A 23347-nucleotide genomic window follows, 5' to 3' on the forward strand; every position below is an offset into this window, starting at 1 on the left:
ACTGCTATTGTGTCATAGTTTCTCTTCACTTTCTGCCATAAGGGTGGTGTCATCTGCATATCTGAGGTTATTGATATTTCTCCCGGCAAACTTAATTCCAGCTTGTGCTTCTTCCAGCCCAGCGTTTCTCATGATATACTCTGCATATAAGTTAAATAAGCAGGGTGACAATATACAGGCTTGATGTACTCCTTTTCCTAAAAAGCCTCCTGATGAAAGTGAAAGAGGAGAGTGAAAAAGTTGGCTTAAAGCTCAACATTCATAAAACGAAGATCATGGCATCTGGTCCCATCACTTCATGGGAAATAGATGGGGAAACAGTGGAAACAGTGTCTGACTTTATTTTGGGGGGGCTCCAAAATCACTGCAGATGGTGACTGAAGCCATGAAATTAAAAGACGCTTACTCTTTGGAAGGAAAGTTATGACCAACCTAGACAGCATATTCAAAAGCAGAGATGTTGCTTTGCCAACAAAGGCCGGTCTAGTTAAGGCTATGGTTTTTCCAGTAGTCATGTATGGATGTGAGAGTTGCACAGTGAAGAAAGCTGAGCGCCGAAGAATTGATGCTTTTGAAGTGTGGTGTTGGAGAAGACTCTTGAGAGTCCCTTGGACTGCAAGGAGATCCAACCAGTCCATTCTGAAGGAGATCAGTCCTGGGTGTTCATTGGAAGGACTGATGCTAAAACTGAAACTCCAGTACTTTGGCCACCTCATGCGAAGATTGACTCATTGGAAAAGACTCTGGTTTTGGGATTGGGAGCGGGAGGAGAAGGGGATGACAGAGGATCAGATGGCTGGATGGTATCACTGACTCAATGGATGTGAGTCTGAGTGAACTCCGTGAGTTGGTGATGGACAGGGAGGCCTGGCGTGCTGCGATTCATGGGGTCGCAAAGAGTCAGACACGACTGAGCGACTGAACTGAACTGATTGTGTCATTGAGAAAAAGAGACTCTGAAACTAAAGTATGGCTTATAAATCTTCTTTCATAAATAACACAGTTAAATTCTATATTGTATTGGCCCATGCAAATCACATGATGAAAACTAATGTCAGTAGGATTGAAAAATAACACTCCAACAGTAAGAGGCTCTATCAGGCAAGTTCAGTGAATATTTTGAACTATAATATACTACATTGTTATTACAAATATCCAAGAAATAAATAATAGTTTGCAAGAATGTTATTAGATAAATATGTGTTTTGGATATTTTGGTAGAAAAGTGAATAGCATTTGTTGGTTTGAATGGGATATATGAAAGAGTTACAGAGAAGAATTTGGGAAATGTTAGCAGCAATTCTAAGGATGTATTTGCTCTTAGTGATATGGGAATCACTGGAGAAAAATAGTTTTGGATATATTAATTGAAGATGAATGTCAAATATTCTAAGGCTAATACCCAATAGACAGTTTAATGTGCAAATTGGAGGTTCACTTGTGTTACTTTAGTTGGAGAAAAGTGTGGGTTGAGGGGACAGTGAGGCTGGGATGATGAGTGTGGGGAAAACAGTGGAAAATAAAAGAGAAAATGGTATGGTATTGTACCATGAACCATGTATAGCTTGTACTAAGAATTCTGGGTTATCGTTGAATGAAATGGAAAATAATTAGATGATTTGGGGCAAAGTAATGGCAGCATTTAAGTTAAATCTTAATGGGGTTGCTCTGACTTCTATTTATAGAATCAGTTAAAGTTTGTAGGAGTTGAGGAAAACTGAGAGATAAAGACAAATTAGTAGGATATTGCAGTAACTCAGAAGAGATGATAATGGTTTAGATATGGTTGGTTGAAATGAATTTGCGAAATTAGGTTTAGACATGTCTTGGAGACACAGGTAACAAAATTTCTGAACAGGTGGCGTGTGAAAGTTAATATGATTTGAGTCAAGGGTAATACTTTAATTAAAATAAAATGATATCTTTTTAGAAAATCAGAATGTCTCAGGCTTCTCCCACATTTTCTTATTATTCTATGGAGATTATCCCTATATTACTTACTACCTGAACATTTCTTAGAGAATATTCAAATTTCCTCTGCAACTATGCATGTCCAGAAAAGCCCACATATTGCTTTATCCACTGCTGCTGTTGCTTTGACTGGTCTAGTTTCCTGGAAACCAAGGCAAAAGTAAAAACATAGTTGACTGAAAACTGAGAATAAACAAATATGAGTAAAAGTATTTGAAATAAAAAGACTGTTTAAGAACCAAAAATAAATGTTCTTTTTAAGTGGACATACAATTGTTAAGAAAAATTAGCACATGATTCAAAGTACTGATATGTTCTCTGACCTAATGCAGTTAAACTCATTGTCAATGACAAAATTATATGATATCAAGAAAAAGATAATTCTAAAATATTTGAAAATTAAAGAGTATCTAAGTAATACATAGCTCGGAGAAGAAGTGTCAAAGAGAATTAGGAAATATTTCAAATGTAATGAAATAAAAATACAAGAAACCAGAATTTCTGTGGTAAGTAAGCTAGTTCTTAATGGCAATCAATAGCATTAATTTTTATATTAGAAAAAATAACAATATCTAAATTATGTTTCCATCTTAAAAAGATGGAAAACAGAGGCCAAAATAAATAAAAAACAATATAAGGAAAGAAATACTAAAAATAAAAACTGAATTGAAAACAAAAAATTTTTTAAAAAAGTTAATGAAACCAAAGCCTGGTTCTTTCATAAATCTGTAACTTAACTGACACAGAGAGAAATCACAGACATCAAAAATTAAAAAATAAAGAAGGCATATCAATACTGACCTTATGGATAGCAAAATGAGATAATGGAATACTGCAAACAATTCTATGCACATAAATGTGACAATGTAGATGAAACAGATGAATTTGTTGAAGGATCAAACTATCAAAATGCACTCAAGAATAAATAAATAATCTGTTTTTTCTACATCTATATCTTAGTGAATTTTATCAAATAAGAAACAAATAACACCACTTACTTTCAATATCATCTAGAAGCTAAGAGGGAAAGGAAACAACTTTCAGACTTGTTTTATGAGGCCAAACTTGCTCATAATGACAACCAGATGAAAATTGTACAAGAAAAGAAGCTATAGATCAATACTCATGAATATAGATGTTAAAGTCTTCAACTATACATTAGTAAATCAAATCCTACAAAAGAAAGACAAATAATATGTCACTAAAGTAGGATTTGTCTCAAGAAAGCAAGCATGATTGAACACTCAAACAGTGAAGCCCACCACATAAAAGAAATAACAAGAGATAAGTCATATAATTTTATTGACACATGCAAAAATCATTTGAAAATATTTTAATATCCAATCATGATAAAAAAAAAAACAAAAAAAAACAACCTTAACCAACTAGAAATAGAAGCAAACTTTCTCAAGTTGATAAAGAACAATATTAGTGATGGTTGAAGATTAAGTAGTGTCTATTACCAGAAACAAAGTAAGGGTGATCATTTTGACCACTTCTGTCCAATGTCATATTTGAAGTCTTTGTATATTCATTAAGGGTAGAAAAAAAGACATTCAGATTGGAAAGAAATAAAATTATCCCTTTTTGCAAATGACATGCTATTTACATAGAAAATACCAAGGAATTTAAGGAAATCTTCCAGAAATAATGTTTATCAAGATCCATGTACAAAATTCAGTCAATGGACAACTGCAACTAAAATTTAAAAATAAGTGTCATTTATAATGGCCTTCCCAGGTGGCGCTAGTGGTAAAGAGCCCAGCTGCCAATACAGGAGACTTAAGAGATGCGGGTTTGATCCTTGGGTCGGGAAGATCCCCTGGAGGAGGGCATGGCAAGCAACCCTAGTATTCTGGCCTGAAGAATCCCATGGACAGAGAAGCCTGGTGGGCTACAGTCCATAGGGTTTCACAGAATCAGACATGACTGAAATGACTTAGCATGAATGCACATCATTTATAATAGTTCAAAAAATAGATCAAAATATATGTAAAACTTATATATTCAAAGCTACAAAACACTGAAATTTTTAAAAGACCTAAATAAATGGAGATATAACTATAGTCTTGTGTTTGAAGAATATAATTATGTTATCAATTTTCACCAGAATAATCAATGGAGTCAGTGCAATTTATGTATATATCTTGTCCTTGTATCTTTCTCCTTTAATTAGTAGTACTTTTGGATGAATATAGAAAGCTTAATTTTTACATAGTCCAATGGGCAATATAATACTCTTTAAGAAAACTTTGCTTACCCTAATATAATACAGATACATTCCCTCCCATATTTTCTTCTGGTGGCTTTATTATTTGGCCCTTCTATTAAAATCTAAAATAAATCTGCTCTGCTCTTTGTATATGGTGTAGTTGTTAGAACTAAACTTTAGAGTAATAAATATGAATATTCAACTTAACAGCATATATTAAAAGGAAAGAACATTATTCTCTATTGCACTGTGTGATATATTTGTCATATTCAGACAACTGTCCATTCTAGACCTCTTATTTATTGCATTGGTCATTTAAAAAAAATCTTTGTATCAATACCACTTTGTCATAATTAGTATAAATTTTTGTTTCAACATAGTGTGGTCTACTAGGAGTAGAGATGCATAGTTTTAATCAGTTGTCTGAGGACCTGGAGCTAAGTTATATTGTAGGTGTGCAGCTACATATAAGTACCCTACACTGAGAAGACAGAATGCATACTTAGATAAAAATCTGTTAAGGGCATGACATAATTTGTATTAGTTCTTGTTAATTGATACAAGTTATCAGGGACTTTTTGAGGGGCAACTCTTGTGCTACCTATATTTCAGAAGTGTAAGGAAGATACATTTTACATTCAGGATTGTGCAAAAAATATTCATGAGGAAAACTAGAACATTCTGCATAACATTATCTTCAATTATATCATATTATTGTTGTAAAGTAAATTGCATTTCATGGGGATATTTGAAAACACAAGGTTTTTTAATACTTTGAGCATTAACCAGAGTTATAGGTTGACCTAACAATATGGCTGGCTTAGAGAAAGAGATTAGATGAATCGATTAAGATTAAGAACATTCCCAGGATGGCTAGAAGTGTAAAGGTTCTGTCTGTGTTCAAAGCCTTGTTGTGACAGTACAAGTGAAAGAGACAACTGCACTATGGGATTGAAGCAACTGATTATCTGAATAGTGCAAGAATGCCAGCTTTGTGTCCATGGATCAGGAAGAGTGCCTTGCTAGCACAGAACCGTACTGTACACCATGGTATAAAGTAGCCTTAGGTATGCAACTGATTAAACTAGTGAACTGAGAAAGATGGCACAATTTACATCACCATGTCTGGGTTATTGCTCACATTTAAGGATCCAAATCCAGAAGAACAATTTATGAAAGTTGGAATGAAATTATATCTGCATTGGAAGAAAGATTTCTCTTCTCCACTTCTGGACATGAAATGAGCCTACCCATGAATGTAGCCATATCTGAACTGATATGAATGATAATGCCACTGGGGCAAATGACGATTACAAGCCAAACTAAGCCATGCCACCTGACTGACCTTGAGTGAGAATACCTGCAAGCCCATATACGAAAAGGTCAGCAGGCTTTGTCTCCTATCATTATTCGGACTGTGTGACTCTTTCCCAGGAGATGCAATAATTTAGACATACATCTAGATGCCAAACACAGGGCTAGGCAGAACTAATGGAAATGAAACTGAGCTGTGGGTTGATTGTCTCTTACTCTGCGAAAGCTCCAACTCATGGAGAATCACCTAGGAATTTCTCTGTGCTTGCTTGAAGACTAGAGTTTTGGTAGGACAGCCAGATTTCAAGGCTAGCTTACAATGGTTAAGGTGGCAGTTCGATTTGAGGGATGCTCTAGTGGTAACAGAAATGATGTCAATGGCACCAGTAGAAAGTCTGTGGTAGCAACTGTGCACCTGGACAAAAGCTCCTTTAGCTATGACTGTTGCACTAGGATATAGACTGTAACCAACATTCTCTGCTCTCATCTAGTAAGATATATTAGGAATGTAGGTAGACTCAAGAAGCTACTCCAAATGAGGGACTCTGATTTGGTGTTTTTAAAGTTTAAGCCAGGAAGATGTGAATGACAGTTTGTTATTAGTTACTGGAATATTACAGCACTTTAAGACAAAATGCCAAAATTCTGGGCTGCAGAAGAGACAATAGTTTAAGATGTAACTGTAGTTTAAAATACAAATATTGCAAAAGGTAAATATTGAAAAATATTAATGAATTGTCCTATCAATAAATAACATAATTACAAATTAAATAAAAATTAAAAGAAAGCAATAAAAATGAAATTAGAAATAAAATTATTAAATAGAACTAATATCAGTATTGACCTGAAGAGATTTTATTTTATTCTATCTGTAGTTTGTGAAATAAATGTCTAAAAGTTTGAGTATGATGAAGTGAAGTCTTTAACAATGAATACACAGAGTTTAGCCAATGTCATCTCTATCTTTAGGAAATGAAAATATTCTTCCTATGATCTTAATATTTGATGGATCACCGCTATTATCAGTGATTCAGGAAAAATATCCATGCCACACGCTTGCGAATTACCTTATTTTTCACACCATAGACAATAGGGTTGAGTGCAGGTGGCACAAGGAGGTAGATGGTAGACAGAAGAATGTGGGAAGAGGGCACAACATGTCTAAACCAATGGCTGAAGAAGGAGAAAAAGGCAAGAATATAAAACTCAAGGAAAACAAAAATGTGAGCTGTACACGTGTTGAACGCTTTAAGCCGTGCCTCCTTTTGGTGTAGATGAAAAACAGCCTGGAAAATAAGGATATAGGAAATGAGGATGAAAATCATGTCAAATCCTAGAATTGTGAAACCTACGAAAAGACCACATGTTTTATTGACATGGGTGTCCTCTGCAGCCAGCTTGACCACAGCCATGTGCTCACAGTAAGAGTGGGCAATTACAATGGATTGGAAAAAGTGCAGTCTTTTGAGTAGAATGGGTAAGATGCCAACGAGCACTGTTGCTCGGATTGCCATGGCCAGCACCATACTAACCAGAAGGAAAGGTGTAAGGGTGGTTGTGTGCCTCAAAGGATCACAGATGGCAACATTGCGGTCAAAGGCCATTGCCAACAGGATTCCAGATTCCATGCCCTGCAAGGCATGGATGAAGAACATCTGGGCTAAGCAAGCATCAAAGGCCATGGAATAAAAGCCAAACCAGAAGATAGCCAACATTTTCGGAGCAATGGCTACACAGAGTCCTATGTCAGTGGCTGCCAACACTACCAAGAAGATGTACATGGGCTGGTGCAGACTGTGTTCTGTAGGGATAATGATCAGTAAAATGATGTTTCCCAGAAGAGCCACTAGGCACACAGCAAAGAAGGAAAACCCAATCCAAAACTGCACATGCTCCAGTCCAGGGATACCAATCAGTGTCACTGTTTTGGGGTCCATATATGACATGTTCATGGATTCCATGGATGTTAGTGATCTCTTTTCACCGCTGATTCTCATACCTACAGAAGAGAATGAATGAGAAGTGAAACAGGACACTGACCTCACTATCATTAAGACATATCAGACATTAAAGAAATAAACTTAGTGCTTTAGATGACAATCAGGCCAGAATATTGAGAGGTTCTATGCAGGATGACAGGATGGCGATAGAAAGCCATCCTACAAAACCTTTCCTAGAGACAACAGGGAAAAGTCTCAGGATTTCTAACCTACCATTTATGTAAGTAGAAACTATGATTCAGAACACTCTTCTTGCATTTTCCTTGACCTAGAGTCTGGGCCATTTGCAAAACTGCCAGGCTTTCTTTCTTTATCTCTAGATACCAACCCAATTTTGCTGTAAGTGAAAATTCTCCCTAGGATTCTTAAGGATCCAGAAAGTACTGTTGCTATCGCCCATGATCATTAGTCCACAATCCTATTGGGAATCTTCACCTTTAAGCAGTCTACTCCTGGTCCCAGAGAGCATGCTATTTATCCCCAAGTCATTGGCATTAGTTCTCAATTGTAGATCGGTAGGAGTGAGTTTAGCTATCTTACATTCACTTATTCCAATATCAAGATGCTGAACAAGTCACTATTTGGCAGGGCATTAAGCATGCCCATTAGAGGAGATTTGGAGAAGGTGATCTATTTTTAAAGGCTTCTGGGGTTGTTGGTTCTATAAATTATCCTTCATTTATGTTTAAGGAGAACTGTTGCATGGAATAGGGAAGGTGAAATACAGAGGATATTTTTACAGGGAGGCTTTAGGAAATTAAAAAAAAAAAAAATAGAAATATTTCAAGAAGGGTAATAGCTGAAAATAGGGTAGAATTGAGTCAAAAGCAGAACTAAGCTAGTTTACATGTAACATATAGCAGGATGCAGGATATTATGCTTTTCCCCCACAAGTTAAAGTTCAGTAGATAACTAGTTGTATATCCTTCTGCTTTATGCAGTGGGGATCCGACTTTTCTTTTTACTAGCTTTACACTGTACTGTGATCCCAAATTTTACTATGACTCTCTACAGTATACTGTGGTTCATTAGCTGTGGCTTGGATTCTGAAGCACTTTTGAATATAATGACCAACTCTAGTATCTCCCTAGTTTTATACTCTTTTCTGTATTTGACTTGGGTTCCCTTTTATAAGAACCTAATCTCAAATTTAAGAAATTTATTTTTATTTCCTATTAATGTCTGTTTCATTAATCATTCTGTAATATTTGGACCATTTCAGATTTTACTACTGTCTGTCCATGCCTAAAAACTGATTTAAACTACTCCCACAAAGAGGTTTCCTCTGATCCGGTCATATTCATATACCATGGAAAAGGAAGCCATTTATGAATATAAGTGGAAGCCTCTATTTTTGTTTGTCTATGGTGTCAGTCTCTTGAAAAGATCATATAAGTAGCTGTTTCATAGTCACTTAAAGCACATGTACAACCCACTCCAGTGTTCTTGCCTGGAGAATCCCAGGGACGGGGGAGCCTGGTGGGCTGCCGTCTATGGGGTCGCACAGAGTCAGACATGACTGAAGTGACTTAGCAGCAGCAGCATAGAGGTATAAAAAATATTTTTGGTGTAATAATTCTCATACAAATGAAAAAAGAATGATGGAGGTACACTGAGATCTCTTTGCTTGTGATCCTCCACCAATATGAATTCTATATACTGTATTGATATTAATACTATAGTCATAATAGTCATAAGATGTGGATTAAAGCAATAAATGTTGTGACAAATAATTTTCTTTTATATTTATATGTAGTATTTGGAAGGATGTAGTGGGAGAAATGATGAAATGTGTGGAAGATGTTGCTAATAATTATGTGTGAGTTGTGAGAAATGATAGAAGCTAAGAGAAAAGGAAATCTCAGAATCTAAATAAATCAGTGTCTCCTGAATTCAAATATTGCCTGAATTGTAAAGGCAAAAATAAATAGTCACACCCACTTGATGACAATGCTTTTATCAGATTAGTTGTCTAATTATCAGTAATTGGATCACAGAGAGTCTGACACGATTGAGAGATTAAGCACAGCATAGCACATTTAACACAGTTATACTTTGGCCACCTGATGCAAAGAGCCAACTCATTGGAAATGACCCTGATGCTGGGAAAGATTGAAGGCAGGAGGAGAAGGGTATGACAGAGGATGAGATGGTTGGATGGTATCATGGACTCAACAGACATGAATTTGAGCAAACTCCAGGAGATGGTGAAGGACAGGAAAGCCTGGTGTGCTGTAGTCCATGGGGTCACAAAGAGTCAGACAGAACTGAGTGACTGAAAAACAAGAAGTTAAAATTAAGTGCTTGAAAATATGACAGATGACCTGGCTACTAATTCCTAGATCCCACCTTCCCACACTTAACTATAGAATCTTGCTGAAGATTTTATGGGATATTAGAGTTCACTTGCCTATAAAGCAGTAATAACCTCACTTACCTCAGTGCTAAATGAGATAATATATAGACTAGATTGGTGGTTGGCACAGTTCAGATATTATCTATGGTAGCTATGAAAAAAAACTGGTTATTTTACCAAGATACAAGCTAATAATATTGAGGAAGCAGAACAAAACACACAACTGAAAACTCCTTGATTATAGAAATGGAAAAAAAAGAAAAAATAAAAACTCACAAGAAGATGAAAATTCCAGAGCTTAAGAGCTTTCTTCATCTTCCTATGTATAAGATTGACCACAGCCAAAATATTAAGGTGATATCTTTAGTATCATATGGTTAGGAAATGTCACATAATTTTCTAAAGTGTATTTGTAATAATTACTGATTTACAAGCTTTGTGAATTAGTAGGAATAAAATGCTGTGAGCCCAATGCATCTAAATTGTATTAAATACAATTAGGATGAGAAACAATAAGGGCTTGGGTTTGATGACCTTTAGCTTTTTGTTTGTTTGTTTGTTTTAATTTATTTGTTTATTTTAATTGGAGGCTAATTACTTTACAATATTGTAGTGGTTTTTGCTATACATTCACATGAATCAGCCATGGGTGTACATGTCCCCCATCCTGAACCCCCTCCCACCTCCCTCCCCATCCCATCCCTCAGGGTCATCCCAGGGCACCATAGTTTTTAAATAATCCAGTTACATATGGGATCATATAATTCTTACTTATTGAGAAGAAGAGGAAGAAAAGGTGCTAATAGATGATCTCCAATAGAAACAATAAGCCAGAAAGGAGATCGGGATATCTATTGCCTTATCACAAAGAAGACTAATATTTTGTAAAAATTGATAAGATACTAAACCTTTTCAAGGCTTACAATTTTCCTATATTGTCTTACTTTCCATATCACTCAAACATATACCATATCTCTACAGACATAGATGGTCTGTTGCTCATAATTATTCTTTTTAGTTTTTAGGAAGCTGAAGAACATTAGAGTCAACAGGCCTCCAGGTGACTTGAATCCAAAATCATGGGAACCATTTTTCATACATAATAAATTACTTGAGGACTATAAATAACAAGATGAGACTAAATTATCTGGAAAATTATTTCAAATCTAAATTATATTAATCTAGCTCCCCAACTCTCTTTTTGTTGATGAAAAATTGTAAACACAGAGAACAAAAATGACATGGCGATGGACAGAAAAATTAATGACCAAGGCAGCATTTTATTTTACTTATTTTTTAATTTAAATTTATTTATTTTAATTAGAGGCTAATTACTTTACAATATTGTATTGGTTTTGCCATACATCAACCTGAATCCGCCACAGGTGTACACATGTTCCCAATCCTGAATCCCCTCCCACCTCCCTCCCCATACCATCCCTCTGGGTTATCCTAGTGCACCAGCCCCAAGCATCCTGTATCCTGCATCGAACCTGGACTAGTGATTCGTTTATTATATGATATTACACATGTTTCAATGCCATTCTCCCAAATCATCCCCCACCTCCCTCTCCTACAGAGTCCAAAAGACTGTTCTATACATCTATGTCTCTTTTGCTGTCTTGCATACAGGCTTATTGTTACCATCTTTCTAAATTCCATATATATGCGTTAGCATACTGTATTGGTGTTTTTCTTTCTGGCTTACTTCACTCTGAATAATTGGCTCCAGTTTCATCCACCTCATTAGAACTGATTCAAATGTATTCTTTTTAATGGCTGAGTAATACTCCATTGTGTATATGTACCACAGCTTTCTTATCCATTCATCTGCTGATGGACATCTAGGTTGCTTCCATGTCCTGGCTATTATAAACAGTGCTGCGATGAACACTGGGGTACACGTGTCTCTTTCCCTTCTGGTTTCCTCAGTGTGTATGCCCAGCAGTGGGATTGCTGGGTCGTATGGCAGTTCTATTTCCAGTTTTTTAAGGTATCTCCACACTGTTCTCCATAGTGGTTGTACTAGTTTGCGTTCCCACCAACAGTGTAAGAGGGTTCCCTTTTCTCCACATCCTCTCCAGCATTTATTGCTTGTAGACTTTTGGATCGCAGCCATTCTGACTGGCATGAAATGATACCTCATAGTGGTTTTGATTTGCATTTCTCTGATAATGAGTGATGTTGAGCATCTTTTCATGTGTTTGTTAGGTACTAGCACAAAAACAGAAATATAGATCAATGGAACAAAATAGAAAGCCCAGAGATAAACCCATGCACCTATGGACACCTCTTTGACAAAGGAGGCAAGAATATACAATGGAGAAAAGACAATCTCTTTAACAAGTGGTACTGGGAAAACTGGTCAACCACTTGTAAAAGAATGAAACTAGAACACTTTCTACAACCATACACAAAAATAAATTCAAAATGGATTAAAGATCTTAACATAAGACCAGAAACTATAAAACTCTTAGAGGAGAACATAGGCAAAACACTCTCCCACATAAATCACAGCAGGATCCTCTATGACCCTCCTCCCAGAACATTGGAAATAAAAGCAAAAGTAAACAAATGGGATCCAATTAAAATTAAAAGCTTCTGCACAACAAAAGAAACTATTAGCAAGGTGAAAAACAGCCTTCAGAATGGGAGAAAATAATAGCAAATGAAGCAACTGACGAACAACTAATCTCAAAAATATATAAGCAACTCCTGCAGCTCAATTCCAGAAAGATAAACAACCAAAAAAAAAAAAAATGGGCCAAAGAATTATTTATTTATTTTTATTTTATTTTATTTTTAAACTTTACAAAATTGTATTAGTTTTGCCAAATATCAAAATGAATCCGCCACAGGTATACATGTGTAGAAATATTTTTAAAAAACATTAAAGTTATTCATTATTATAAAGGAGACTTGCTGAGTAGCCAGGTTTTAAAAATGTTTTATTCAAAGCTAACTATACTAATTGACTGTCACAGAAGAGTTTGATAGTTGTTAAGAGGTAAGGATAGTTGGATGGCATTACCGACTCAATGGACATGAGTTTGAGTAAGCTCCAGGAGTTGGTGATAGACAGGGAAGCCTGGCATACTGCAGTCCATGGGGTCACAAAGAGTCAGACAGGACTGAGCGACTGAACTGAACTGAACTGAACTGAGCTGAACTGAACTGAAGAGGTGAGGATCTAAGAAGACTGTCAGTAATAGGTTTTCCCTCTCAGCGGTTGCAAATGTAGACTGTTTCTTGACCCAGAGCTTTAGTAGTTCACTCACTTACTTCAAAAATCATTAATTAACTAAGATTGCAATGTGAAGATGCCTTTCTGTAGCAAGCATGCAGATTGTGGGGTTTAAGTGACAGTGACCAAAATATGAGGATGTCCACCTAGGTAGTTTTCTTCTGAGTGAAGCTCAACTGTCTGCACTCACTTTCAATCCTCACATGATGCCATCACATTTTTGTTTATTTACTTATTTATGTTTTTATTTTGGGTATTAAGCTGTCAGTAGTTGTCCAGCCTCAGAATTATTTATCCAGCTGCAGTACACAAACAAAATCAATTTGAATTATGAGGAGAAGAAAATGCTTTCATGCACTAACAGTTATCATCTTCATTACTTTTACTATTCTTTTTTCTTCACAGTTTCCTCAGCAATTTATTCAATGGCTGACATCTCTCCCTTCTTCCCATCCCATTATCTTACCTTCTTTTCTATGCTTTATGATTGTTTTTCATTTTACTCCTTTATAATTGCTTGTCTTTTACCTCTTTCTTGTGTCTTTCCTTCCTTTCTTCCACTTTCTCTCTTTTTTCTCACTCTTGTTTTTTATGCCTATCGCACTGTTTTCTCAGGGTAAGGTTTTCATCAGTTGTCCACTCCTTCTGGAATATTTGCCTCCCCACTCTCTTCTTTCTCCAATATGCATTTATTAATTTGAGATTTTCCATTAAACAATATAATCTCCTTTAGGCGAAAAACATTTCAGAAATGTTATTCATTGTATATATTTATGTGTATATTTATTCATTTATTTAACATTGTCTTATTCTACAAAGAATTTGAAGCCATTCATATACATAGAATAGTAAAATATTCATTTTTAAAGCATAAAGCAAGAAAGACAAAGAGAGATTTCTCATTTTATAGCTACATTATTAAATAGTAGTATATATATGTATAAATGTATGTACATATATGTATAGTCTTTGTATGTCCCATATCAATATGGTTTAATCTTTTTTGTCTCTATTAGAATTTTACTTTCAAAGAACTACAAACTTCCCTCATGACCCAACAATTCTACTACATAGTATTTACTAAAAAGTAACACATATAAGTCCACAGTAAGTCTTATATAGTAATTTTTGTAGTAGTCTTTTTCAGACTAACCCCAATGACTGAAATGTCCATCAAAAGGATAATGATTCTGTTTCTCAGTATGATGAACTTTTAATATATGTATACTACTATGTAATCATCACCTAATTTTTAGGTACTAAAAATTTTCAGTATCTCAGAGACTCCCTTAGGCCACATTCCAATCATCAGCCAAACCTCTCTTCACTTCAAGAAACTATTAATATTTCTTGTTTTTATTACCACAGATTAGTTTTACCGTGTCTTAGATTTTATTTGAATTGTAAACTGTAAATTGAAGCTTACTGAGTGAAAAACATAATGAAGAAATTCAAGCAAAGGGATGGATATAGCAAAAGAATAGTCTTGAAACAAAGGTCATACATACATTTCATGTCATTAGAGTTCATTATGATAGGGAATATTGTGGGAGATGGAGAAGTTAGTTTGTGTATACATGCATATGTATAAAAATGCGTATATGTATAAACACATTCATAAATATATGAATATATATGTGTGTATATATATGAATATACACACACATATATATAATCTTTTTTCTCTAGCTGTATTTCTCACAATATTCCTCATCTATTTTGAATGGTAAAGTATTTAATATGTGGATTTGAAGGAAAAAAATGTTTTAGAAAAGAATTAATTGTAGTTAAAATTGATTAATTAGAGTTGAAAGTGAAGTCATTTAAGCAAGAATTAATGTCAACGTTTTCTTGGATCAGTAGGATACACTGGAATTCTCTTCTTATTTCTTCATGTCTCTGTTGGTATTTTGCCTTCTTACTACTTATCTCTGGCCCATATAGTCCATGTAATACTCTTTAAAACTTCTAAGTCACTACAGGAGAAGGCAATGGCACCCCACTCCAGTACTCTTGCCTGGAGTATCCCATGGACGGAGGAGCCTGGTGGGCTGCAGTCCATGGGGTCGCTAGGAGTCGGACACGACTGAGCGACTTCACTTTCACTTTTCACTTTCATGCATTGGAGAAGGAAATGGCAACCCACTCCTGTGTTCTTTCTTGGAGAATCCCAGGGACGGGGGAGCCTGGTGGGCTGCCGTCTCTGGGGTCGCACAGAGTCGGACACGACTGAAGCGACTTAGCAGCAGCAAGTCACTACATGAATGTATACTTAGTTTGGCTATACCTTTTTCCTGTGTCTGGATTGATGTTCCTTTAGGCAGAAACCTTGTTTACCTGGTGCTTGGAGCTGTGATGAGTAAGGAGCCACTGCAGTATGAACACAAACAGTTGTTTCAAGCTGCGTTGCACAACAGAGAGTTATTTCTTTTAATGAAGCAGCCTCCATCACAAACTTACTTATCCTTTAAACACAATCTTTTAGAAGATAGTGAGCCCTTTGTTGTGAGCCAAACACTTGAGGCTCCCTTAGATACATCTTTTCTCTCTATGTGATTGGAAAATGAATGGTTCCAAAATTGGCAAATAAATAAATAAATAAAGGAAAATCCTTCATTTCCATGTTGGGAAGAATATATATTGAATTAATTACTCAATTAATAAATGCATATATGTGTGTATGTGTATGTCTGAATACTTAACCTCAATTTTAGTCTATAGTGTAATGTAAACCACTTTTCTCTTTCTTTTTAAAGAGTATGAAATGAGTCATTATTAAAAAGTTGGGCATTGAGGGAAATTATTAGTAAAGTTCAGGGTAATATGGGATGGAGTCTTCCAGTACAAAGCAGATAAGTGAGTTTAGCAGCTGTGATGGAGAGCCAGTTGAAGAAAAATTAGGATGGCAAGAATAAAGTGCAGAATGTATGACTACTTCTGATACTAGTGAATAGTTTAGTATTCTGGTTTATTAATTGTAACTATTAGAACTAATAAATTTAGTTGCACAACACAAAATCAGTATAATAAATCATTTTGTTTTTGTACAAAATCAGTAAACAATTCTAAAAGAAAATTGAGAAAACAGTTCTGTTCAGAATACCAACAAAAAGAATAAAATAGTTATGAATAAACATAAACAAAGAGGCAAAAAACTTGAACACTGAAAATTATAAAGCTATTAAGAAAAAAATGAAAGAAGATCTAGGTAATTGGAAAGACGTTACATTCATGGATTACAAGAATTGATATTGTTAAAATTTCCAAACTGTCTAAAGTGATCTACAGATTCATTGTAATCCCTATTGAAAATTTAATGGCACTCAAACAGAAATAGAAAAAAAAAATCTAAAATTCATATGGAATCACAAAAGATCTCAAATAGTCAAAACAATATTGAGTAAGAACAAAGATGGAGGCATCTCACTTCCTTATTTCAAAATATGTTACAAAGCTATAGTAATCACTTTCACTTTTCACTTTCATGCATTGGAGAAGGAAATAGCAACCCACTATAGAGTTCTTGCCTGGAGAATCCCAGGGACGGAGGAGCCTGGTGGGCTGCTGTCTATGGGGTCGCACAGAGTTAGACACAACTGAAGTGACTTAGCAGCAGCAGCAGCGTAGTAATCAAAACAGTATGGAACTGGCATAAAGTCAGAGAAAGGAGATCAATGTAACAGATAACACAGCCTAGAAATAAACCTATACAGTCTACAAGGGTGCCAGAACACAATGGAAAAAGGATATTCTCTTCAATAAACGGTATTGGGAAAACTGGACACCCACATGCGGAAGAATGAAATTAGAGCTCTATCTGGCATCATACAAAAAATGAACTAAAATGGATTAAAGTCCTGAAACCATAAAACTCCTAGAAGAAAATGGAGGGAAAAGGCTTCTTCACATTTGTCTGGGCAATGATGTTTTAGATATGGCATCAAAAATTAGCCAGCAAAGCAAAAATAATCAAATGGGTTTGTGTGGAACTAAAAAGATTCTGTCCTCTTAAAGGAAACAATCAACAGAGTAAATAATAATCTATGGAATGGGAAGAAATATTTGCAAGGCATGGAGTTGTTTAGGGGTTAGGATACAAAATATATGAGGAATTCATATATTTCATGTAACTCAGTGCAGCAATAATAAAGTAACTCCATTAGAAATTAGGCAAGTGACCTGAAGAGATGTTTCTCAAAAGAAGACATGAATGGCTAATATTTATATGAAAAAGGTGTTCAACATCATTAATCATAAAGGAAATGCAAACCAAAGTCACAATGGATATCACCTATTATGAAGGTTAGTGTGAAAAAAAGACAACAGCAACAAATTTTGGACAGACTGTGAAGAAACAGAAATCCCTGTACTCTGTTTGTGAGAATATAAATTAGTGCAGTAATGATGGGACACAGTATGGAGTTTCCTCAAAAATTTAAACAAAGCAAAACATAGAAGTGCCATATTATTCAGTAGCTGCACTTTTAGAAATATATCCAAAGGAAATCGAGTCACTCACTCTTGTTTCAAGTTGTAATTAAACTGTGTTAATCAAAGGAATAAACAATATGTTATTTGCCTTTTTGACCTTTTTCAGGATTTCAGGTCCTGTTAAGTGGTTGACATTAAATAATATCATATTTTTGAAGAATGGCTAGATGTGTCACTAAAATTGGAGGAAATACAGAAATAAACTGCTAGCTCTTAAATTATGTAGATTATCAATTGCTTCAAGTATACAAAATAGTCTTCCTTCTGGCATTGATTCCATAGGGACCCCTTTGTGACAAATGTAATTCTTGCTTATCCTCTGAGAATATTATATTGAGGCTGCTACATATAAAAGCTAGGTCTTTGAGTTTCTTGTTGGCTCTAAATCAGTTTCTTGTACAAGCGACTTAGGGTTGTCATGAAAGTAGAGAAGGGTGGAGAAAAGGGTGATCTCAGTATAACTTTATAAGACATGAGATTCCATAAAACACACCATCTTATTTTATGAAAGACCTAAATTCAAAGAAGGAGAAATAGTCTTTGAGCAAAGGAAATACACACTTATTTTCAATGGATGAAATTTTGAAAGAACCAGATTTTAGGAGGCATAGATCTTTTCTAAGGATATCATAGGAGTAAGGATTATCTCTCTTTTTAAAATTATTTTATGTTGCATAATTTATTCAAAGAAATAAAACATGGGTAATAATAAAATGGATACCTTGTGTCATCTGGATTCCCAGGTTGGTATTTTCAAGCAGATGTCATCCTAGTGATCATATCATGTATGCTTGTAGACAAAAGCACTTTGAAAACTGATGTGTGTATTCCTCAGTGTGTGTACTTTTCATCTTTTGCAGTGTTCTATTTTGTGTTTATGCATACAACATATATGAATAAGACAAAGACACTGTTGTAAACATTGGATAATAAAATTCTCTGTAGGTTATACAATATATGTATTCATGTACTTTATTGCCCATAGAATCTCATCTGTTGTGTACTCATTGAATCCAAATTACATAAAATTTTCAGTTCATTGTGTTATGATTGCTCTTCCTGATGGAACTTTGTGCTCTTATCATTTTGATATATATCTGTATCTATACCTATGTCTATGTTTTGTGTATATTTATATATACACACACATGCCTATAGAGGTGTGTGTGTGTGTGTGTATATACACACATATATATCATGTATATATTTCAAATATATATATATATATATCAGTTCCCAAGACCAGAAGTAATATGTTCTTTAGATGCCATTCTAGGTACCACTTAAGGAGACTTGCCTTTAGGCACAAAACTTAATTAGGTCTATTGCTATTATTGCTATAGAATTCATATCCCACTTGATAGTTTACTGCATTACAACTTGCTTCTTTATGGTGTGCTTTATAAGGTAAATCATTCAAAAAGCCACGTATGTGCAGTTCAAGAGTTTTTCACTAGAATAAAGTCTTGGTAAATGTAGATGCCTAGAAAACAATTCTTCAGTTAGTGGTATTTGGACCACTTAGGTGTGTTTACATGATTTTGGTAAGCGTGTTAAGGGATAATTATTTGCTTCTTTATGAGTTCACATTATCTTCAGAAGAACTTGTTTGAGACATAAAAAAATCATATTTCTCCTCAAGAGCTGATGGTTGTACTACTCAGTGTAGCTGCCTTGATGGGAGATGGGGGAGAACAGATAACTAGTAAACAAGGGTTTCTCTACAACAAAATAATTTGTAATGATATAAAGAGTCCTTCTTTTCCCTAACCTTAGCCCCCACCTCCACACCTATCACCTTTATCCAGGGGAGATCCCAAAGGCTTCTTTGCCATGTAGGCTTAGCCCTCCACTAGAACTATGAGAAGCATAAAGCAATGTGATTTATTCAATAACTGGTACTTTGGACATCATTAGGTCAGTTTACAGAGAGCTTCCCAGGTGGCTCAGTGGTAAAGAATCCCCGTGCCAAGGTAAGAGACACGGGAGATGCAAGTTTGATCCCTGGGTTGGAAGATCCCCTGGAGGAGGAAATGACAACCCACTCCAGTATTCTTGCCTGGAGAATTCCATGAACAGACAGTCCATGGGGTCGCAAAGAGTCAGACACAACTGAGTGAGTGAGCATGCACACAGGCAGGTCAATTTACCAATCAAGTATGAACAGCTCTGCTTCTATTAGAATGTGGGTTTCTGGAGGAATAAATGAAGGAGCACAAAAGAGCCTATCTCTACAGTGAAATAGCCTGTTTGAAATATTGAGTATGGGAAAATATTGAATAGCATTAACCTTAATAGACATTCATATATATTCATATATATATATATATATATATATATATTTCATGTATATATATTTACATATATATTTATAGACTTCCCAGGTGGCTCTAGTATAGAACCAGCCTGCCAATGCAGGAGACTTAAGAAACCTGAGTTTTATCTCTGGGGTTGGGAATATCCCCTGGAAGAGGGTATGGCAACCCACCCCAGTATTCTTGCCTAGAGAATCCCATGGACAGAATAGCCTGGCAGGCTGCAATCCATAGGGTGGCACAGAGTTGGACATGACTGAAGTGACTTAGCACACACATACACATATATGTATATATTCACGTATGTATGTATATGTATTGTCCTTGTTTATATTTTTGTCCAAAGAACATATAATAATGTCTTTATTTAAAGGGTATACAGTAGAAAAAACAGGAAAAACCTGACATCATAATGCACCATGCTTCATATTAGACACATAGGCAGTGTGACAAATGAGATCCAGAGGCATGGGATATATTATTGTCGTTTAAGAAGCCAACCAAAGGGTGTCAAGATCATTCTCTCATTTGGAAATACCCCAACTGATATCACATTTTTACTGCATGCAGCCCTATGAATTTTTAGTTATCCAGATTTAATATGTAACTCCAGGAGCTTGATTGCCTGCATTTTAACTTTATCTTAAAACAGGAGGTGGAGATTGTTTATTTCTACTACTTAAATCACCTAGACTGTGGGTTATGCAGTCTTCTAGTGAAACAAGAATTTTCAATAACTCCCAAAAAGTTTTACAATGTCCCTACTTAATCAATTACAGCCATGGAAAGTCTTCTCACTTGAGAGAAATACTGACTGAGAGATTAAGGAGGACTTTTCTAAGGCTTGCTCCAAAGAACATAGTTTCTGTTTATCATTGACATAAAATCAGCTTGAAGAGGGAAGTCAAAACCCAAGATGGCTTTGGAAGATACGTCTGCATTCTGAGGAATAATATCTTGTATTATTCACCTTGGGGAATCTGAGCGTGCTCTTCTTAGACTCCACTTTATCAAGTCATAAATCCATAGTTTAAATATTAACTGTGCACTTTTCACATTGTGATATTGCATTTGGAAAAGTGTGAATATGTTAGCAATATAATTTTCAGGCAACTATCACAGGAAGGAGTGGAAAGGAAATATAAATCCTATGGAACTGGTGGTATGGAGAACTTATGAGTGAAAGATGAAAATACACCAAGTCAGGTTATCTACAACAAATTTGGAACCATATAATCATTGGAAAAATAAATATCTTTCATAAAGATTTTACAGAGGAAACTGAAGCAGATAGTTTTAGAATATTCTCAACACAGTCACTTATAAAATTGATGTTTTGCTAAAATGGACAGTGGGGAAGTGAAGATTAAGTCATTGATGTGGGAAAATTGCCTTCATCGCCTCCTGCTTTCTCCTTTGATTTTTAAGACCCCACCACTGACACTCTTGTCTGTTTGCTCCTGCTTCACAGTAATTTTTCTTGCTATTTCCATTCCAAGAATGTCTGATATCCTAGATAGAGTGTGAGCTCCAAAATTTAGATATCAGCTTACATAACGTTTTCATCACCATCCTATTGTGATGTTTTTCTTGTAGAGTGTAATCTCCTTGAGAAGAATGTCTGATGTGTGTTACTTTATTCCCAGTGCCTAGGACATGGTTTGTTACACAGTAGCTGCTTAACAAATAGTTGTTGAATTAAGTAAATAGAGAAACTTTTTGTTGGAAATAAATGGATAAGATGACCTATATGCACCTATGATAATATGCAGTGACACATGAATGATCTTTATGTATTTGCAAACACAGCATTTGGTCTCTGATCCTAGTGAATTAAAATTCATGTGGTTATGAATTTGAATTGTTTTACAAACAGATCATTAAGGGTCTTCCTCAACTAAATCTCCCATATTTTCAGCTTCTGGTATGGTATCTTGGCATGGCAACTTTATCTTCAGAAGAACTGATAAAAATCAAAGAAAAAACCATCATGCCTCCTCTCAACACCTTTCATCCCTCTCCTGTCACCTTCTCGCTGATGGGCATCCCAGGACTGGAGCACCTGCATGTCTGGATTGGGATTCCCTTCTGCTCTATGTATGTGGTGGTGGTGGTGGGGAATGTGACCATTCTGGCTGTGGTGAGGGCAGAGCGAAGCCTCCATGAGCCTATGTTCATCTTTTTATGCATGCTCTCAGTCACTGACCTGGTCCTCTACACGTCTACACTGCCTCTCATGCTCTGTCTCTTCTGGCTTGGAGCCCATGACATTGCCGTTGATGCCTGCCTGACCCAAATGTTCTTCATTCACAGCTTCACTACCATGGAATCAGGCTTTTTCCTGACCATGGCCATTGACAGTTATGTGGCCATTTGTCATCCACTGCGCCACACCACCATCCTGACCCACACTCGCATCACTATAATGGGTATTATTGTGGTGATTCGGGGAGTTGCCTTCTTTTCTCCACACCCCATTCTGCTCAAACAGCTGCCTTACTGCAGAACACGAATCATTGCCCACACCTACTGTGAGTTTATGGCCGTGCTGAAGCTGGCGTGTGTGGACACAGGAGCCACCTCACGTTACAGCGTCAGTGTGGCTTCTATCATTGGCTCATGTGATGCGATTCTTACTGCTGTATCCTATGTCTTCATCCTCCAGTCTGTATTCCGCTTGCCATCTCGAGAAGCTGGCTTTAAGGCTTTGGGCACATGTGGATCCCATGTTTGTGTTATTCTTGTCTTTTACTCCACATCTGGTTTTTCCATTTTCACTCACAGTTTTGGGAAAAATATACCTGCACATATCCACATTTTTATTGCAAATATGTATCTTTTGGTGGCCCCTTTTCTCAACCCCATTGTATTTTGGCCACCTCATGTGAAGAGTTGACTCATTGGAAAAGACTCTGATGCTGGGAGGGATTGGGGGCAAGAGGAGAAGGGGACGACAGAGGATGAGATGGCTGGATGGCATCACTGACTCGATGGATGTGAGTCTCAGTGAACTCCGGGAGTTGGTGAGGGACAGGGAGGCCTGTCGTGCTGCGATTCATGGGGTCGCAGAGTCAGACACGACTGAGCGACTGATCTGATCTGATCTGATCTGATGGAGTAAGGACCAAGAAAATACGGGAGCGTGTTATTAAGGCGCTAAGTGTAAAAGTTGCTTGATTTTAGTTGGATCAATGAAGTACATAGTTCAAGAAATATAGAACTGCAAGAGATGATGTAGGGAAAATAAGTAACCACTTGCACTCCCGTAAACGGATTTGCATTTACCACCTGAAAGTTGTTATTTACCAGATGTGTAGAATATCTATGGATGCTAACTCAACACATTACTGTAACTTTTTTATTTAGTAATATTAGTGATGAAGTTGTTAATCTCATTCTAAATATGTACCTTTTGGAGGTAGGTACAACAGGGAATGAAAAGTA

The 23347-nt window shown here is 36.0% G+C and overlaps 2 protein-coding genes across 2 annotated transcripts; one reads left to right on the forward strand and one right to left on the reverse strand.

Moving 5' to 3' along the window:
- Nucleotides 1-6519: 6519 nt before the first annotated feature.
- Nucleotides 6520-7461, reverse strand: LOC129629118 (olfactory receptor 52A5-like). The gene has a single exon (XM_055548888.1). It carries the CDS (start codon nucleotides 7456-7458, stop codon nucleotides 6520-6522), a length of 939 nt encoding a protein of 312 aa, XP_055404863.1. The 5' UTR covers nucleotides 7459-7461.
- A 14186-nt stretch (nucleotides 7462-21647) lies between these two features.
- Nucleotides 21648-23080, forward strand: LOC129629103 (olfactory receptor 52M1-like). Its single transcript, XM_055548879.1, has 2 exons — nucleotides 21648-22773; nucleotides 23016-23080. Exons 1-2 carry the CDS (start codon nucleotides 21843-21845, stop codon nucleotides 23078-23080), a joined length of 996 nt encoding a protein of 331 aa, XP_055404854.1. The 5' UTR covers nucleotides 21648-21842.
- Nucleotides 23081-23347: the final 267 nt, after the last annotated feature.

The sequence above is a fragment of the Bubalus kerabau genome, chromosome 15 (genome assembly GCF_029407905.1).
Source record: "Bubalus kerabau isolate K-KA32 ecotype Philippines breed swamp buffalo chromosome 15, PCC_UOA_SB_1v2, whole genome shotgun sequence".
NCBI classification, from domain to species: Eukaryota; Metazoa; Chordata; class Mammalia; order Artiodactyla; family Bovidae; genus Bubalus; species Bubalus kerabau.

Bases quoted from the DNA above. Each gene is read 5' to 3' on its own strand.
- LOC129629118 (XM_055548888.1), bottom strand. From the start codon at position 7,458: ATGGAATCCATGAACATGTCATATATGGACCCCAAAACAGTGACACTG.
- LOC129629103 (XM_055548879.1), top strand. From the start codon at position 21,843: ATGGCAACTTTATCTTCAGAAGAACTGATAAAAATCAAAGAAAAAACC. The intron at 22,774-23,015 runs TTTGGCCACCTC...TGATCTGATCTG, and splicing joins TTTTCTCAACCCCATTGTAT to ATGGAGTAAGGACCAAGAAA.